Source organism: Notolepis coatsorum, assembly GCF_963971535.1.
Source record: "Notolepis coatsorum genome assembly, chromosome: 11".
NCBI lineage: Eukaryota > Metazoa > Chordata > Actinopteri > Aulopiformes > Paralepididae > Notolepis > Notolepis coatsorum.
The window spans coordinates 22,359,742-22,381,052 of NC_140175.1; the positions used below are offsets into that span (position 1 = coordinate 22,359,742).

General features: G+C 41.6%; 1 protein-coding gene across 1 annotated transcript in view; it reads left to right on the forward strand.

Moving 5' to 3' along the window:
* The first annotated feature begins 591 nt into the window (after nt 1-591).
* Nucleotides 592-21,311, forward strand: part of setx (senataxin) — a 139,158-nt gene continuing 118,438 nt past the window's right edge. Inside the window, exons 1-5 of the mRNA XM_084325202.1 lie at nt 592-742; nt 2,954-3,112; nt 6,559-6,752; nt 8,240-8,283; nt 8,495-8,622. Coding sequence (XP_084181328.1) covers nt 677-742; nt 2,954-3,112; nt 6,559-6,752; nt 8,240-8,283; nt 8,495-8,622 — 591 coding nt within the window. The 5' untranslated portion in view covers nt 592-676. The remainder of the gene's footprint in view (nt 743-2,953; nt 3,113-6,558; nt 6,753-8,239; nt 8,284-8,494; nt 8,623-21,311) is intronic.

Consider the following 21,311-nt stretch of genomic DNA (forward strand, 5'->3'; position numbering starts at 1 on the left):
ATGAATTGAAAATGGGGGACCCTGATGTAAACAAGACGAAAGTCTTTCTCTGGTCTGCATCCCCTTAACAATTGTATGTATTGAGCTGTACTGTACTGTACCCATTCTGCAATCTGTTAATAAACTTTTCAATCAATCAATCAGTGTGACGCACATCTGCTCACTCAGCTCAGCTCTGTGTGGGGAAATACGGACCGCCTCCTCTGCTGTGCACGCACTTCAACCAACTCGAAAGTTAACTCCGTTTCACTAATGGAAACCGAAACCCAATGCCGTCCCTGTATAAACTCCGTTTCAGTGGAAATAGAAACTTAAAACAAACTCTGATTTTGATGGTATTGAAAATCAATACCGTCTGTATTTCTAAATACCCCGGTATACCTTAATACCGTCATACCGCCCAAGCCTAAAGCAAAGTGTTTTGTTTGTCTAAGATTTAAACAGGTTTAAACTTTACAGCACTGACAAAGTTGAACAAAGTGCTGTACAAGTCCCACAACATAAAAAAAAAAAAAAAAGTAAAAAAAAAAAAAAAAATTATAGTTGATTCCATTTGTATTGCTCAATTCCGCGATACCGTGATCGCGGATTCCATATGGCTCTACATTTTAGGAGGTTTGCAAGAAAGTCTCTCTGTAGTTGAAGTACTTTGTAGACAGCTCCAGCCACCGCTACCATGCAGATCACGCTAAAAACACTGCAACGGCAGACCATACAAATTGACATAGACCCCGACCAAACGGTAAGTAACAGTTAGCGTTAGCTAGTTAGCTAACGTTAGCTTGCTAACTTTAGAAGCTGGACTCAGATAACGTTAGTAGCCATGAGCTAAATGTAGCCATTTTACTAATCTGTAAGACGTATAACATTGTTTACTACTATGGCTGATACGAGTTGCTGCACGAATGTAACGTTAGCCAAAGTAATTCCTCGTCCACAATGTTAGCCATCTAGCTCGCTAACGTTAGTCAAGTCATAATTAGCTATGCTAATATTAGCTTGGTGGCTAGTAGCTAGCGATAACTAGTTGTAATAACGTAATTTGCTGTGTAGCCAATGTTAGCTTATTTCCTCTCCCCTACATACAATGTTAGCAGATGTTGACCAACTTCACTTGGCAATCTAACAAGCTAATCGGTCGCTTAGTAACCTTAGTTGACATAGCTGTAAGTTCCAACATTAGCTATTATGTTAATGAAATCGTCACGAATCTTTTGGATATCTCACAGTTTACGTGGCTTGCCTATTTACCCACAGTAAACATTCCGATTATGGATGATTCACGATTAAGTGTGTAAAGCTAACTTTCCTTATGTACACACTCGCCATTCCACCAGCACGGGTGTCATGTCGTGTCATGTCAATGATGGGCGTGTCACACCAGAAGATACTAGGACCGCTACTCTTCCTAATTTATGCAAATGACATGTCGTCAGCCTGTGACTGCAACTTGTTCCTGTTTGCGGACGACTCAGCCCTGCTGGTCTCTGACAAGAACAAATTGCAGGTTGAAAAAACCCTCAGCACGGAACTAGGCAAAATCTGCATATGGCTCGCTGATAACAAACTATCATTACACATGGGCAAAACAGAGTCCATTCTCTTCGGTTCAAATAACAAACTCAGCAAGACCGACGGCTTCTCAGTTACAGTGGGTGACAATATTGTCACAAGGAAAGACGAAATTACCTACCTGGGTTCCATCCTAGAGGCAAATCTTTCCTGTGACAAAATGGCATCCAATGTAATAAAAAAAGTCAACCAACGAACTAGATTCTTGTACCGGATCTCCTCTCTGGTAAACAAGAATACCCTGAGGACTCTGGCAGGAGCACTCATTCAAGGGTACTATGACTATGCGTGCACCTCATGGTACCAAAGCACCTCAAAGGCGCTTAAAACAAAATTACAAACATCACAAAACAAACTGGTCAGACTACTACTTGACCTGAACCCCAGAACCCACCTCACCCCTGCCCACTTTGCCAACCTAGGATGGCTTAGAGTAGACGACAGAGTACAGCAACTTGCAATGGGCCTGGTCTACAAGATACACTATACGACCGGGGTGCCCATGTACATGTCAAAATACTTCCCAAAGGTCAGTGAATACCACAACCACTACACCAGAGGAAGCTCAACAAATCATGTTAAACCCAGATTCGGCTCAAACAAGGGACTAAACACGTTTCGCAATTATGCCACAACAATGTGGAACGCCCTACCCAAAGCTGTAAAGGAATGTGAATCCCTGCCCACATTCAAAACCGCCCTTAAAGAGCACCTACGGGAGGCTGCAATTCGAAACTGGCCACCGTAAATGCCCAAAACCCCCACCACCTCCTAATAGACAGTCTCCTCCCCACCGCATGTATATATTCCCTCCCCGCCGTATGTATATTCCCCTCCCACCCACCCACCCCCTCCTAATGTACAGTCCCCTCCCCATCATATGTATATACTCTGTCAGGATCTAGGGGTAACAGTACTGTATATTTGAATACCGCCTATGTCACAAATGTATCAGTACTAAATACCTATATGTCCCTATGCCATAAATGTCATGTATGTTATGTATGTCATAAATGTCTATATGAATTGAAAATGGGGGACCCTGATGGAAACAAGACAAACGTCTTTCTCAGGTCTGCATCCCCTTAACAATTGTATGTATTGAGCCGTACTGTATTGTACCCATTCTGCAATCTGTTAAATAAAGTTTTCATTCATTCATTCATTCAAGAAGTAGTACGGAAGAATATTAGAACGGAATACCTAATGATCATTTGACACGAGTAGAGAATCCCACATATCACCATCTAACTTTGAGCAGGGGTGGTTGTGGCTACATGTGAAAACGTTTCAGTAATGGAAAGGATGAGTTCTAACATCAGTGACACTGATAAATGACAATGTCCTCAACAGCTATGTGTCCAATGTTGTATCTCACCAGGTGAAAGCCTTGAAGGAGAAGATAGAAGCAGAGAGAGGAAAAGACAACTTCCCTGTATCTGGACAGAAGCTGATATATGCTGGCAAAATCCTGCAAGATGACACACCTATCAAAGACTACAAAATAGACGAGAAGAATTTTGTTGTCATGGTGTCCAAGGTGGGATGCTGTTGATTTAGTTTTTGGTAACTGAGAGGTGATGAGATAGGGTGGCTCTGTGTTGTCTGTCGGAGGTTCACCACAGGAGTAACTAACACTGCTGGGTGAATTTTAATTACTGAAAGATTAAGTACAATGAAAAGCATGTTTTCCAATATCATTGCATTTTGATGTAAAATTACCCAAAAGGTTAGAACTGTTGTTGAAATGATAACTAAAGCCCCCTTGATAATCAACTAAATCAAGCTATTTCAGATATCCAATCTGATAACTGGGTTACTCTGATGGCCCCATTAGTCACATCTAGCTGCTCTGATGGGCACATCAGTCACATCTACCTGCACAGATTGGCCCATCAGTCACTTCTACCTGCACAGATTGGCCCATCAGTCACTTCTAGTCCTGGGCTTCAACATCAGCGTCTTATCAAGCATCTATATATGGCATATTTCCACTACCACTGCCATCTTGTGCTGGAATCCGTGCTCCCGCTTTGTTTTGCTTTTTCCACTGCCAACTGACCCGTGCGGAACAGCGTCTATCTGTGCTAATTTAGCCACTGTTCTGGGGTAGGTACTATTGTTGCTATCCGTGCTGCAATTTGATACTGTAGGTAGACCATTGATTGGTCGATGGAACTCATCACAAAAACATCCCATGTTCATGGTAAGGTCTGTGGCAACACTACAGTCAACCTCATATTGTGTTTAGTGGAACTCATTAACACTTTCCGTGCCGGCCGTGTTTTCCTTTTAACCCTTTGAATGCCGCCACCCACTTCAATGATAGAGCTCTCATATTTGTGAACGCATAATCTATGTCTTAAATTATGGCTATGTGTCTAATCTGGCCGTCGCTTATCAATGACTTGTTTGCAGTCAACATTGTCGAAACGGATTGTTTTTTAATCGGTTAATTTCCGTTTTATACCATTTTGAAGAACTCGTTTTTTGAAAGTTTCAGGAAAATATAAAGATGAATCGCCCTTTACTGGAATATTCTGGAATACACAAAAAACGTTTTTTCTGCCTATTTATGAATTGTTTTCAAATAAACGCTAGATTATCGATAGTATATGTGTACTTATGCACGCTAGAGAAGCGAGCTGAAAAATCAAATCTCATTTCCTGATCAGCACACACACACACACACACACACACACATAGGGCAAACGCTGATATCTCTGTGAAAATAGCTCTGATTATCCCAAGACTGGTAAAATAGATTCCTTACCTCAGATCAGATGTTCTCCAAAAAGATTATTCCAATTCCTGATCGCCATTCCAAATATCGATTGTGTTTATTGATCCAACGCTGCATACTGGAAATATGTATTCCACGCTGTTCTGATAGACCACAATGAGTCCGATGGGCTCGGATTACTTGCCTGAGAAGTAAAATGTGGATTCCGGATTTTTCTTTTCTCATCCATTTCCATTGAGTCCATTCCAAAAGGGTGCATTACCATCCGGGAGACGATAGGGGGCGGTATTTTCCCAATGGAGCTCAGAGAGAGTTTGAAGCACTAACGTGATACTAGATTGATAATGTGAATTCAAATCGCTTATAAAAAAAACGAACAAACGACATAGTGTCGTTGGCATTGAAAGTGTTAAGTAATTGATCAATCTAGTGATCTATGCACACAACAATTACTATTTTTCCAGCAAATCTCATTAGTTACATAAATATTGCGCTGTCGGAACAGTTTCATATTTGTAGGTTAAGTATTTAAAGTTTGGTATTGGCCATTTTAGCACTCATCTTATCACAAGGAAATGCTTTGACACTCATTAAAATAAGGTAAATCTAGTGATCTATGCACAAAAACAATTACTGTATTCAGCTAATCTCTTAGTTACAACAAGATTGCATGTTTTTCCAATATCATTGCATTTTGATGTAAAATTACCCAAAAGGTTAGAACTGTTGTTGAAATGATAACTAAAGCCCCCTTGATAATCAACAAAATCAAGCTATTTCAGATATCCAATCTGATAACTGGGTTACTCTGATGGCCCCATTAGTCACATCTAGCTGCTCTGATGGGCACACCTGCCTGCCTACCTGCCCCTTCTTCTACGACTCAATCGCTTCCACTCTCTTTTTGCATTTTACAAAATAGCTACGGCTAAACCAGATGCCCACGGAAAAGTACAACATAGGCTCAACTTCCTCCATTGTGTTGTGTCTCTCGTGAAATGTACGGCAGCAAGCATAATACCTACTCCCAAAGAGGGCTCCTCTTTTGTCTCGGCTCCTCCTTCCTACACCGACAGGTGTTTTGTGTACTGGAAAAACAACGTGGGCAACACGGCAAGCCTACCAGCACTGTACCGTGCCTACTGGTCAGTGGAAATGCGCCAATAGTGTCTAGTGAATAGATGGCCACGCCCCCTCATCCTGCTGAGAGTTGGCTGTGCTCGGAGAGGGTGACCTAAAACACTTCAAATCAAATTATACATCTGAAGCAATTCATGACTATTTTAAAACATTGTACTGCATCTTTAACTATCACATCAACAATGCACTCCTTTGACTTGTATAGTTTAATGATAACCTTATATATATTTTTTGATCCACTTTTTCTCCTTATTTTCTATTTTTCTCCCATCCCAACTTCGTGTTTTTCCAATTCTCCCCTCCCCTGTCTTGAACGTTGCTCGCATATGCCCCCCACTGGTCGGTTGTAGGGAGGATAGAAGCCTTGCATCACGTGTCTCCTCCGGTACACGAGGAGGCAGCCTGTCACATCTTTTCACCTGCCAGCGCGGACTCTCTTTGGCGAGGTGTATAGTGTGGGAGGCTCACACTACCCCCGCTATTTCCTGTCTCTGCTGTGCAGGCGTCCCCCAACCGACCTGTAGGAGTCGCTGTCCACAACGTCCAGATTACCAATTGAGCCAGTATGGCGGCCGGCCCAAGCCGGAGGCAATGCTGACACCCGGATTCGATGATAACCTTATTTTTATGGAGTATGATATGAATATGTTAGGTACATACATTTATTTTTAGGAATGTAACGTTACTAAACCATCTCACAGTGGAATAGGTTTCCAGTGCACCATATATAATTACTCAAGCAACAAGCAAAGAAAGCTTTAAAAAGCAAGTAAATGTTACTTTTGGGTACAGGCACAATGCTTGATAATAACATTTTTATTATTTTACTATTTTGTAATATTTTGGTATAATGCTAATGTAATGAGGTGGGTTGGATGGGTGTGGGGGGGGGGATTATGTTTCATGTTATGTATATTGTTTTGTATGTTTATTGTTGGTTTTATTTTGAATTATGTTTGTATTTATTGTTTTGTGTGGACCCCAGGAAGAGTAGCTGTTGCCATTTGTAACAGCTAATGGGGATCCAAATAAACTTAAACTAAAAATGGGAAGTCTGTAGCACTCCTGAAGCCTAACAAGTGCTTCTTTTGAACCGATGATAGGCAAAGCCAACAGCTGCAGCCTCACCTGCTCCCTCTGAGGCACCAAAGCCCCCAGTCCAGGACTCTGGTTCCACGTCGACAGCAGCTGCCCCAGCACCAACCCCAACGCCTGCCCCAGCAGCTATCCCCATCCCCCCCGAGGAGGCCAAAGAGGAGCCTGTCCCTGCAGACAGAGAGCCACAGCAGCCAGCTAGGTAAGCGGTGGTATAGGCTGGTAGAAATAGGTATAGCCTAGTAGAAGGCGTAGACAGGTAAAAGAAGGTGTGGCCAGACTAGTATGAGAAGGTGTAGCCTAGTAGGAGAAGGTGTAGCCTAGTATGAGAAGGTGTAGCCTAGTAGGAGAAGGTGTAGCCTAGTAGGAGAAGGTGTAGCCTAGTAGGAGAAGGTGTAGCCTAGTAGGAGAAGGTGTAGCCTAGTAGGAGAAGGTGTAGCCTAGTGTGAGAAGGTGTAGCCTAGTAGGAGAAGGTGTAGCCTAGTAGGAGAAGGTGTAGCCTAGTGTGAGAAGCTGTAGCCTAGTGTGAGAAGGTGTAGCCTAGTAGGAGAAGGTGTAGCCTAGTAGGAGAAGGTGTAGCCTAGTAGGAGAAGGTGTAGCCTAGTAGGAGAAGGTGTAGCCTAGTAGGAGAAATCTTAGCCTAGTAGGAGAAGGTGTGGCCTAGTAGGAGAAGGTGTGGCCTAGTAGGACAAGTTGTAGCCTAGTAGGAGAAGGTGTAGCCTAGTATGAGAAGGTGTAGCCTAGTAGGAGAAATGTTAGCCTAGTATGATAAGGTGTGGCCTAGTATGAGACGTTTTAGCCTAGTAGGAGAAGGTGTAGCCTAGTAGGAGAAAGTGTAGCCTAGTAGGACAAGTTGTAGCCTAGTATGAGAAGGTTTAGCCTAGTATGAGAAGATGTCATTGAAATCACGAATGAACTGCTTATAGTAATGATAGCCAAGACGTATAGCTGATGCATACAGCATGTTCCCTCTTAAACGGATGAAGCTAAAACGTCAATGTTTTCAATATTTTGATGAAACGACTAGTTATAAGTAAAAAAAATGTGTTTTACATGCATATGAATCTAGTGTGAGATTGATACCCAGAGCAGATGCATAATTACAGTGCGTTTGGTTTTAGTTCGATAGTCAGAATCGTCACAAAGCCATTGACCTTGGAATGAGCCATACCTGTTTTAAGATTAGATCAAATATTCCAATAAAATATATAAATGTATATATAAATTCAGGTGTCATAGCATCATGGAGGAGGGGGGCGGGAAGGTACATGTATGGGCAGGGTAATGGGAAGACAATAAAGAATAGGCAATACAAATCTTCTATTTTGTATCCTTTGTATTTATCTGAATATTATGATGCTGTTTATAAATATGAACATGAGGCATATAGGGTTTGAGAATGTGACAAATGCCCTGATAAAGGCCATTTGAGGCCGAAATATGTTGGCTTGTTCTTTTATTGTTCCATTATGAACTAGCCATTCATTATTAAAGCTTCTTTAACTTTTGGAAGAGTGCCTTGGATTAGATTAAAAAAAAAAATCTTTATGCATTTCCCTCTCCTTGGACAACAGCGCATTCATACAGCTTTGCTTCACCAGAATTTGAACGCTGTAGCCCTTTATTTCTGCTCATGAACATGATGCTGTTTGATATTCTTCTAACCTTGTCGCCCATGTTCTACTCCAGCTCCAGTGGAGAAGGTCAGGGGGCGGACACCTCCTCAGCACTGGGTAAGTGATGGATGGATGGACACCTGAGTAGGTGATGGATGGATGGACACCTGAGTAGGTGATGGTATCCATTTGTTGGACAGGGCTGGCGATGTGTCCATCTCCACCAGACTTGTGTCCGTTTTGACAAGACGCAAACGTTTGAAGTTTATCCAAAACCTATATCTATGTATTTTCTGATCTAAAAAAGTGTGTGTGTGTGTGTGTATAGTGACTGGAGCAGAATATGAGGCCATGCTGACAGAGATCATGTCCATGGGTTATGAGAGGGAGAGAGTGGTGGCTGCTCTACGTGCCAGCTTCAACAACCTACACCGAGCCGTGGAGTACCTCCTCACTGTGAGTCACGCACACTAGTGGTCAACCAATATCGCCTTTTCAATGGCTGATTTTTATATTGCTAACCTTTTGTATATAAAATATTGCAGTATTTCTTCCCTTCATCATATCTGAAATTTGGAGCCCTGTTTAGCCCCTTTCGGGGTGAGCTAGCATAGAGTGACTGGTATCAAGAATACCAATTTCCTCTGAGTTCAGTAGAAAGCTATCCGGCTGCAAGCTAGCCTATCTTAGTACCAATCAATGGAAGCGGATACAGACCAGCTAGTCTAACTGTTGGCGAAAAACACCTTTCTTTTAAGCTAGGCTAATGGTCCTTATCCACTTCCATTAATTTGTGCTAAGCTAGCTTTAAGGCTAGCTTGCAGCATGGATATCTTACTACTGAATGCACAGAGAATAAGTTGGTATCTATCTCGTCTGACTCTGGAGAAGGTGAATCAGTCGACCAGTAATGTAGTTTCAAGTTTCAAGTTTCAAGTTTCTTTAATAGTTGTCATACAGAAGTACAGAATACTTTCATACAAAATGCTTCTTACTGTTACGCTCCAGAGACTGTGCTAGACAAGATAGTATCAAATAACATAGTATAGCATGTAATTTAGAAGTAGAAAATGAGGTCACAGTGTTCAGTATAGACATATGTACAATGTTCGATGCAGAATAGACGTAACTGAGTTACCATATAATATACAATACTATGCAGTGTACTAATGTACAATACTATATAGTGCAAAGCAGAAATGGGATGAGGTACAATTTAGGTACAATTTACAGTAAGGTGTACGAGTTGCAGTGCAATCCTTCATCAATAAATATAAAGTGTGGGGAGTGGGTGCTACAGTGTGTTTGTTTAAAGTGAGTGTGTGCTATAAAGTGTGTGGAGTGGGTGCTACAGTGTGTTTGTTTAAAGTGAGTGTGTGCGTGTGGATGTGTGTGCTATGTGCGTTTGATGGTTGTTGTTGTGTAGTGTTCATTGTTCGTTTAGCAGCCTGATGGCCTGGGGATAGAAGCTTCTTCTGAGTCTTTCTGTGCTCGCCTTGAGACTCCGGTATCGCTTGCCTGACCGCAGCAGTTCAAAGAGGCAGTTGTTCGGGTGACTGGAGTCTTTAATGATTCTCTTAGCCTTGCCCCTGCACCGCTTGTTGTAAATGTTCTGGAGGGTGGGGAGCCCCCCTCCAATTGTGCGTTCGGCTGAACGTGTCACTCTTTGTAGTCTGCTTCGGTCTTGTGCAGTGCTATTCCCAAACCAGGAGGTGATGTTGCCAGTCAGGATGCTCTCTATTGTACATGAGTAGAAGTTCTTAAGGATCTTCTGACTGACTTGGAACTTCCTTAGGCGCCTGAGGAAGTAGAGGCGTTGTCGTGCCTTCTTCACAACACTGTCAATGTGTGTGGTCCATGTCAAGTCCTCGGATATGTAGGCTCCGAGGTACTTAAAGCTGTTGACTCTCTCAACCGGTGCCCCGTCGATGCTGAGGGGGCTGTAGTCCTTGACCCCCGACCTCCTGAAGTCCACAATCATCTCCTTTGTTTTGCTGACGTTCAGGGAGAGGCTGTTTTCCTGGCACATTCCCGCCAGGACCTTGACCTCTTCCAGGTAGGCCCTCTCGTCGTTGGCAGAGATCAGGCCCACCACCACTGTGTCGTCAGCAAATTTGACATTACACATTACATCATATTATGATCAAGTGAGATGTCGCAGTACAGCGTGATGTCACACATCATCTAACTGACCTTGCTCTTGTTTTCCTCTCGTTACCAAAACTTGAAACATTTGAGGTTTTGGGACTATTTTAATCCATCAGTGATTCATTAATTTCCTGCAGCAGAATTTTGTTGCTAAGCAATATTTGTCCAATTTGCTTACATGCTGGAATTGCATTTGTTGCCTAGCAGCATTGGCCTTTTTGAACAGTCTTATCAAGATGCATTGTAAACCAACCAAGTTCCTCATTGATTTCAGTAACCGACTCAAATAGATATATCTGTTTTAATATTGTTATTGTTTATGATGGATCATCTAAATACTGTTATTGCATATGTCGAGGTAACATTGTCATAGTATTGCAAAGGCAACAAATGTCCTCAGCACTGACTGAAAATGAAATGTTTATTAGAGTTCTTTATAAAAAGAAAAAAACTAAATTTATTGGGGTTAAAATTTGTATTTTACAGGCTTAGAGTGCCAAAAACACCATGGTTGACTGCCTGGAATTAGACACCCCTCTAACTTTGTATGAACTCCCTAAAGCTCTTGTAAATATGAATGAAGGCAAGTCACCAGGGTTAGTTGGTTTACCACCGGAGTTTTATTTGGCCCCAAGTAGGCCCCTTTCTGCTAGGAATGATTCATTCTTCAATTAAAAATGTCTCCTTCTCTAAAAACAATAATATAGCTATTATCTATTTGCTCCTTAAAAAAAAAATCGAATGCCATTTGAAAAAGCTTTTGACCGTCTCGAGTGGCATTTCTTATGGGCTGTATTACACAGCATGGGTTTTGGCAATCATTATTTAGTAATGATAAAATTATTGTATACCAATCAAACAGCGATGGTACTGACCTTGACCACTTATCATTTTCACATTGCTCTCGCCAGGACTGCCCTCTCTCACCTTTGTTATTTGCCCTATGTGACGCGGTCCTCTCTCGAACTCCTTTGAATCGCCCATAAACACAGGCGTAGTCAGTAGGATCTCGTTGGTGGTTTTTATTTCCCGCCTCCCAAGGTGTAGAGGTGATATATTTTTACAAAAATGTGAAAAGTGAAAGTAACCTAAAACAAAATACCCTATACTTACTAGTGTTGTCAAAAATATCGATATTTCGATATCGATTCTGAATATTTAAAACAGTTTCAATACTCATTTCCCGCGTTTAATACATGAGGCGTTGTCTAACGTTATCTAGCTGGCTATCTACTCATTATATCAACGGCTGATAACATCATTGGCGTTCATTGTTGCAGGCTTGCAGCTGTTGGCTAGCGTTGGCTAGCTAGCTACATAGCTACTAGCTAGCTAATACTGGCTGGCTACCTTTTAATTCGCAATGGAATGGCTAGCTAACTAACTGTACAAATCGTTGTGATTGGCTGAGACTAGGGCTGTCGCGGTAACCGCATCACCGCAATCCCGTGGTGTGTCAAGTGACCCGCGGATGCAGAACAGACAACCGCGTCAACTAGGGGTGGGAATCGCCACAGACCTCACGATACGATACTATCGCGATACTTGCGTCACGATATGATAGTATCGCGATACTAAATAATCGCGATACGCTGAGTATTGCGGGAATCTTATTTTTTTTTTTATCACATTTAATTTATTACCTTTTTTCAACTGCAAAGTAAAACTGTCAACATGTTTTATCTAATAAAATAAAGTTCAGTCTGTTCATCTCACTTCAATCATTTTTATTGCAGAACATGGTATTTTCTCAAGCAGACAGATGTAAACACTGTAATCTGTGTTGCATGTACCTGACAAACTGAACTGTTTGTATTACAGTCATATTCCAACTTAACTGAATGCACGTGTGTGTGGACTACTCGGGCATTAAAGCGTTCCGTCTCCAGACGGATTTCCGTCAATTTGATTGGGGAGATCCGTCCATTTGATTCGCAGTCTGACGGAATTGGCTACCTTGGTATAATATGATTTGTAGATGCATACAGATTTAAACCAAATTGAGCCAATCAGAGGCGCCAAATAGCATTTTTTTTCTATCGCGCCGCCCCAAGCAGAGTCATCACTCAGCGACCCGAGAGACAGGACGCTGCTCGCTCCGCGGTTGCAGCTGGAGGGCTATTGGAGTGACATTTGCGAGGTCTGAGAGGTCTGTCCGCCACATGACGGCTAACAAAATAGTCATGTAAAATAATTAAAAACTCCGGTGTGTGTTGGTTTTACGACAGTCGTCTTTTTTGCAGCGTCGCGCATCAACTCTCCTTGTTTACAGACGTCACAGCCACCACACTGCTTGCGTCTCTACATTTCGTAGCCGCATTTCTGCAGACCCCTCTCTGATTGGTTGAACTCCATTTCTGCAGACCCCTCTCTGATTGGTTGAGCGAAGCCCCTCTCTGATTGGTTGAGCGAAGCCCCTCTCTAAGGTACGCGCTTGGTTTGAGCGAAGCCCCTCTCTAAGGTACGCGTAAGGTTATCGCGGTGTGGTTATCGCGGTGCTCGCGCCAAGAAAAGAAAAAAGATGCCGCACATTAATATGGCAGCAAATCTTACAAGACGCGTCAGCAATGATGAGCGTTTTCCCTGTACTCCGCCATGTGAATCTAATCTGGATGCGTTGTGGTAGGCCTAGACATTTTCAATTCATCGTCTTGTTTACATCAGGGTCCCCCATTTTCAATTCACGATAACATATATGACATACAGGTAGACAGATAGACAATAAAACTCTTGACTTGACTTGACCACCAGCCTCTCTCTGACCACCCGCATTTCATTGTAAACTTGTATGCAAATAAACAACTTGTGACAAATAAAACTCTTGACTTGACTTGACTTGACCACCAGCCTCTATGGGGGTAGATTTCTATCAAAAATAAACAAACGCAAAAGTAGAATCCACAATCGTAAAAACTATCCACACACACACACCTCAGAATCCACAATCATAAAAACGATCCACACAAACACACCTCTCAATTTGTGTTTCATAAATCATAAAAACACGCTTGATTTGTTTATATTTACGTACGGAATTCTAAAAACAGCTTGATCTGGTTAGATTTACATACGGAATTCTAAGGACACACTTGATCAACTTGGAGTTACGTACGGAATTTTGAGACAAATATTTCGCTGTTTTCCCCGTGGGGATTCGTGTGTGACGCTTCTTCTTAGAGGTCCATCAAAAATAAACAAACGCAGTAGTAGAATCCACAATCGTAAAAACGATCCACACAAACACACCTCTCAATTTGTGTTTCATAAATCAAAAAAACACGCTTGATTTGTTTATATTTACGTACGGAATTCTAAAAACAGCTTGATCTGCTTGGAGTTACGGACGGAATTTTAAGGACACGTTTGATCTGCTTGGAGTTACGGACAGAATTTTGAGACAAATATTCCACTGTTTTCCCCGGCGGGGATTCGTGTGTGAAGCTTCTTCTTCTTCGGCACTACCGAACACGGCCCGAGGTGTCTCTGGCTCATGAGCGCTACCAGTGGCCAAAATCGCACATTATCTGTAATGGATCCGAATGGATAATAAAGATACATACTTATCACGGCATACAGGTATACACTATACAGGTATATAATCCATGCTGTAATGGAGCACGGTGCCAGGAACCAGCAAGCTGGATGGGTAAGTACAGTAAATATATGATGGGCAAACAGGGTATATGAATACCTACATTGGTAGCTTCAGCTAGCTAATTGTGTAGCTAGCTGGTCACATGTTATGATGAATTGAAAATCTGTTAATAACGTTTTCAATCAATCAATCAATCAATAGCATGCAGGTGTAGCCCACAATAACTGTATGCAATACGTTAAAGCTAATTACCTTAGCATATTTGACATGTACTGTACAGTGTCATGTACAGTAACTGACTTATGTTTAATCAACACAAATAGAACAAATAAACTATGGGATTAGAAAACGACAAGGCTAAATGGATTCAGATTATTAATTTATACACGTTTAGGGAAATATTTGGGGTGGATGACTTTATTTATATGTATGAGAACTAGAGACTCACATCACCATACCGACTATCTTGTTTCTTTGCACTAGAGACTCATATCACTGGACTCTCACCACTGGACTATCTTGTGTTTGTACTTTTTATATTACTACAGTATATTGTATTTGTATTGTGAAGCTATGCATCCCCGGATCCCCCACCCTGTATGCCACCCCCCCCCCCCCCCATGTTGCTTTGACACCCGAATTTCCCCCAAGGGAATCAATAAAGGATTATCTTATCTTAATCAGATTGTAAATGATTGTTGGAGAGCCATATTAATATTAGCTTACCCTCATTCAAGCAGAAGGGATTATATATAGGTAAATACAAAAGGAGATTTTCTTTACATATAGTGTAAAATATAGCAAAGTTGAATTGTCCCCTCACAGGTTTTTCCTTTCTCCGTAGGAATTGTTAAAACAGCCCATCATGGCGAGGTTGTAAGACCGCCTTTCACACGTGCTCCAGCACCCACCACTGGATATCGACTATCTTGAGTTTGTGTGCAGTCGGGAAATGGTTTTTATTGATGCCATATCACAGCACATTCAAATGTCTGAGGGGTTTATGGAATGTTTGACAGAGCTGCACAACATGATTCAGAGACACAGACAAAACCAACTGCCACCTCCAGAGATGCACCTGGAAGGAGGACCTGGACCTGGACGCCCAAGGGTAGTAGTCGACATGGATCGCTTGGTTAATCTCCTTGAGATAGGGCTGCCTGTGGCTTGCATCGCCAATTTGTTGGGGGTGTCATATGCCACCCTCTACAGAAGGATGCAAGACAACAACATATCAGTCAGGGCATTGTACACCACCTGTACCGATGAAGAGCTGGATGCAATGGTCACAGAAATTAAGACGAGGATGCCCCATGTCGGCTATCGACTTGTGAAAGGGAGTCTGCAGGCACAGGGACACCGTCTGCAATGGGACACTGGGACAGAGTCAGAGCATCCATGTACCGTGTGGACAGTCTTGGGGTTTTGTCCAGAATGACTCAGTTGGGATGCGTCATCAGGTGTACATACTCTGTGCCCTGTCCAAAGTACCTTGTGCACATAGACACAAATCACAAGCTGATCAGGTAACCAGAGTTTAACGTTTTCTTTTCGTATATTATATATACAGGCATTAAAGCGTTCCGTCTTGAGACTGATTTCTGTACATTTTATATATATATTTATATAATATTTTGATTTTTTTTTTTTAATATAAAGTTTCCCAATAGGGATGTATCAGTAGTAGTCGTAATAGTAATCCAGTCTATTTTAATTTTCTAAAAAATAAACTAGTTCAACACAGGTAACCACTTTTGCTTAATTTCTTTGATGGCTCAAATGTAGTCTCTAGTCGATTTTGTGTTTCGAGCACAACGTTCATCATAGAGCTAGCCTTTTAATTTTGCTCTCAAAGTGCACCAGATTGATGCATTTAACTTTAAAACATAAAAAGAAAAAAAAGTCAGGACAGTAGGCTCTACAAGTAGGCTCCCTTAAAACGCTAACGCTATTAAAAAAAATACAGTGGAGGTTAAAATAAGAATATGACTTGGCCTATAAAACTGATTTTATTTTTTAAATAAACCTTACAGATGTCTTCCATAGACTGACAGGAATTGTGTAAAGTTGCCCAAATAGTGCAAGGAATAGCAATGCATGTCCCCTTTTAACTGCTGCATCATGAGATACTTGGTACTCAGCACCACACTCGGACCAAAATGTTTCCAGGGGCACTTCACTGAAACAAGCTCTCCAGGTGGTATCAGATGAGATTTAAATTTAAATGAGTTCTTCCAAGAGTTTGGATGGAGATGTGTCAGGAAGCTTTGTCTCAATGTTGTCTGTAAAGGGGTTCTTTATCCAGAGTAACTTGGTGATCCTTTTAGAATCCACAATCGTAAAAACGATCTACACACACACCACTCAATCTGTATTTCATAAATCATAAAAACATGCATCCTACCTCACCATTTTTGTACCAGATGTACATACTGTAAATAGAGGTATACTGAACAATTGTTGTTTACACTTGTTTTACTTGACTCTTGACTTTCTATTTGTCTGTTATTGTCTAGCACACTCTCAGGAGCAGAACAGAAAGAAACATTTCATGCAAGGTATTCTGTTTGTATGACAAATAATAAACGAACTTGAAGTTGAACTTTTCTGTGTTTTATTAAATAATGATTTTCAGGGCACCAGGGTGGTGCACCATGTAACTGCTGCAGTGCAACGTGGCCGTCCTGATCTTTGCTGAATTTCTTCCCCCATATCTCTCTCCCATCCTTCCTCTCTGCCGGACTTGTCCAATAAACAAATGAAAAAGCTACCAAAGACATATTAAAGACTATTTTAAAAAGAATGATTTTCAGTTTTGAGAAATTGTCAAACTTATCCAAATATGGTATTTTTGGGGAAAACTGCAGCTGCAACAGATAGCACTTTAGTGATAATTTTCTGTAATCATATTCAAATTCCCTCGATTTGATGTAGCCCCCACAGCATAGAAGAGGACGCTGGCCACTACAGACTGGTAGAATGACTGCAGCAGTCTATTGCAAACATTGAAGGACCGGAGTCTCCTCAGGAAGAACAGTCTGCTCTGTCCCTTCCTGTAGAGGGCCTCTGTGTTGTCCGACCAGTCCAGTTTATTGTTCAGGTGTACCCCAAGGAACTTATATGACCACCTCATCCTAAAACCCTATACTCTTGCCAATCTAAAGGCAGAGAGGAGGATGAGAAGGAAGCTGGCTGCTATCCTGGAGAATCCCTCCCACCCCCTCTATGACGAGCTAGTCAAGATGAGAAGCCCCCCCCCCCACACTCACCGCCTCGGCCAGTCCTTCATACCAGCGGCCATCAGACTCCACAACAGTGGGCAGGGACTGCTACCAGACCTCCAACTAGGAACCTACTGTATAGCACCTCATGTGAATACTGTATACTTTATCAGATCATTTATATATTATATATTATATTAGATTTACACCAAAACATCAAAAAACACTTTACAATTATTATTTACTGTATGTATTTCTTAGATAATAAAGCTGCAGTGAGTGTTCATCAACTCATCTGGGATAAATGGGGACACTGCTCCATAAGCAATAAGTTAAAGCTAGTTACCTTAGCATATTTGACATGCACAGTAACTGACTTATGTTTAATCAATACAAATATAACTAATAAACGATGGGATTAGAAACTACAAGGCTAAATTAATTCAGAATGCAGTTGTTTGTTGAAATGTGGTGGCCGGACAAGATTTTTGTAATAATTTCTGTATCAAATATAAAAGATATGAATAATATATTACTTTGAGCATACACACAAACAGATATTCATCATAAACCCATTCAAGTTAATTTTCAGACGGAATTGTTTTATTACTATCACTATAATTATCATAACTTTTGAACAATAAATTATATTTCTAATCTGTCAGCTGTTCTATATTGCCCACATAATTGTCTATATCCCTTACCATCTAAGTTTCCTGCTAGCTTGTCAGTAAAGTGGTTGAAAATGCAGTTTGTTGAAATGTGGTGGCCCCGGACAAGATTTTTGTAATAATTTCTGTATCAAATATGAAAGATATTAATAATAATAATCATGATAATCATACAGATATTTTATATCATTTGAAAGCCCTATTTGTTATCTTCAAAATGGTACTATATATACTTTGAGCATTCATTTTCATAATGAAATGTTGATGCCTAATGATGGCTAAAGATAATGTGCGATTTTGGCCACTGGTAGCGCTCATGAGCCAGAGACACCTCGGGCCGTGTTCGGTAGCGCCGAAGAAGAAGAAGCTTCACACACGAATCCCCGCCGGGGAAAACAGTGGAATATTTGTCTCAAAATTCTGTCCGTAACTCCAAGCAGATCAAACGTGTCCTTAAAATCAGTGGTACAGTCGCGGTCACACCCGGTTACACACCTTGTTACCAGATCACTGAGGCAGAAGTACGCGCGATCGCGCACGGATGTGTACTCGCGTGTACGCACACACAAAAACCCGCTGTATCCAGGGCCGCGGGAACTATAAAACGGCAGGGGGTGCTGGGGGGTCGCCAGATGAATTTTTTTTTTTTTTTTTTTTTTTTGCGGTCAGGCCACTGAACTTAGAAGCAGGCCAGGCCAGTGTTTCTATTTGCACCAGCGCAATAGTTAGATAACCTAGATGGGGAACAACCAGGAGATCACTGCAACTCACACAAGTTGGAGAACTATCTCTCTCTCTCTCTCTCTTGCTCTCACACACACACAAAGGGAGCCGCATGTGATTGGTGGAGGCGGGATCCTTACGAAAAACTGCTAATCATTGACACATGCTAGCCTGTAATAATCCCCCCCAGAAAAATTTACTTTGCATTTGATATATTGCAAATATATGCCATCACACACACTGGCATTTAAAGGGTTAGAATTATAAAATGAATATGTGGTGTTATGATCAGGGCTGAAGTTGAATAAAATATTGTATTTATCAATTACAAAAAACCTGTGTTGTTGCTAATCATACATATGCTAGCCTGTTTTTTAACAATAAGTTGTGATGCCATCACAAACACTGGCATTTAAAGGGTACAAATAAAAAAAAATGCCTGCACCAGAATGCAGGAAATTAAGTCTTTGTAACAAAAAAAATCCTGGTGGGGGACCCCCAGACCCCCTGCTTAAAAAGTGGCCTGACTGGGGCTATATTTCCTGGCCTGAATGATTTCCCCAGTCCGGCCCTGGTTAAAAGCCTCCAATGCTTATTAGTGTGTGTGCGTTTGAACGTTTGCATGTTTCAACCATACATTTCCATTTAAAATAATTTTTTTTTACCTCCTATAATAATGGGGGTCGCGGCTCTCTGACACCGTTTTTTTTGGGTCGCGGCCTGAAAAATTTGGGAACCCCTGGTCTAGCCTGTACCCCCCAGACATGTTGCTGGCCCCGTCAAAACAGTATCCTATCAGCCTCTCCATGGGCAGGTCGAGGCGTAAAAGTATTTTATACACAAAAACAGCGTCTCGGCTGTTGTGTCTGGGCCGGGCATTGTAAAAACCCCAAAAGAAGTTCTGAGCTTCCAAGTTGTCATCGGCTAACTGTATATTACACGAGAATTGTTCTTTTCCAGTGAGTGACATCAGTGGTTCCGTCAGCGCTCAAGCCAAAGATTGGGCTTTTGGATGCTTTGCCTCTAATTTGTCGCTGAATATCATGGGCAAGCAGCTGTAAGATTTTGTTTTGGATGTTGTTGGACATCCAGTTGTCTCTCTTTTGGAGCCAATTCTTCAACTCGGGATCAGACTCGGTGCGCACTCTTTCCATCATGAGCTGCCATAACACCCCATCCCTATTTGCATCACCCCTCAGTGGAAGCCCCTGGCGCCCGAGGGGGGGTATAGGGGAACAGACTCAGTTAACTCTTCAATACCTGATGCTGAGGCTGAACCTGTCGTCTCTGTCTCTCTCTGACGTTTATCAGATTTAGTGGGACTGTCACTGGGACCGGCAGGACGTTTCGAAAATAAATCTGATATTTTTCTTTTCTGCGAGTGAGACATTCTGTGCTAGCAAAGTCTGACTACTAGCTCAAATCGACTGACTGCGCAAGCACTGTATCACATTAGCTCAGTGGTTCGTGGCGCGTGGGAAGGGCGGGAGACGGGAGGTGAATACAATTAGTTGTTTCACCTGTCATTCAATCTGTGACAGTCTGTCATCACTCGAAAATCTACTCGGTTTTACACGTATGATTGTGTACATACAGTAGTGTAATGAATGAATGAAAACTTTATTTAACAGATTGGAGAATGGCTACAATACAGTACGGCTCAATACACACAATATTAAAATGGTGACGTGCTTTGAGCAGGATAAACTTATAATATACAGTGTTACAGTTATACAGTTACAGTATATACAAATATATAAATACTACCATAAAAAAAAATAAAATAAAAAATTATATATATATATATATATATATATATATTTTTTTTTTTGCAATAATTGAGAGGGGGTGCTGCAGCACCCCCCGCACCCCCCCTTCCCGCGTCCCTGGCTGTATCCATTCGTTGTGACTAGTACTCGGCCACCGTTTTACATAACAAAAAGCGCAGGTAGACTAAGTGTCTGGGTGTTGGCTATCTGAATGCATCTCCCCCTTCATTCTGTGTGACACAGGCAGTGGAGGTGAATACTAATGTGGCTCGGAATTCGTGATGGGGGTCTACCTGCTTATGTTATGATATTGAATCAAGCGTCTGTGCTGCGCGCCAGCTTTCCACGCGCACATTCACACAAATAGAGAGCAAGAAGAGCTTGTATGATAGAAAGATTGCACTTGCGTATATGCGCTTGTGTGTGTGAGTGTGTGTGTGCGTGCGTGTGTGTATAAATCAGTTATGTGCGCATGCACGTACCCGCACGTGCGCGTGCACGTGGCGTGTTACCAGTTCCCATATTAGGACTGCACCACTGCTTAAAATTCCGTCGGTAACTCCAAGCAGATCAAGCTGTTTTTAGAATTCCGTACGTAAATATAAACAAATCAAGCGTGTTATGATTTATGAAACACAAATTGAGAGGTGTGTTTGTGTGGATCGTTTTTACGATTGTGGATTCTACTTCTGCGTTTGTTTATTTTTGATGGACCTCTAAGAAGAAGAAGCATCACACACGAATCCCCACGGGGAAAACAGCGAAATATTTGTCTCAAAATTCCGTACGTAACTCCAAGTTGATCAAGTGTGTCCTTAGAATTCCGTACGTAAATCTAAGCAGATCAAGCTGTTTTTAGAATTCCGTAGGTAAATATAAACAAATCAAGCGTGTTTTTATGATTTATGAAACACAAATTGAGAGGTGTGTTTGTGTGGATCGTTTTTATGATTGTGGATTCTGAGGTGTGTGTGTGTGGATAGTTTTTACGATTGTGGATTCTACTTTTGCGTTTGTT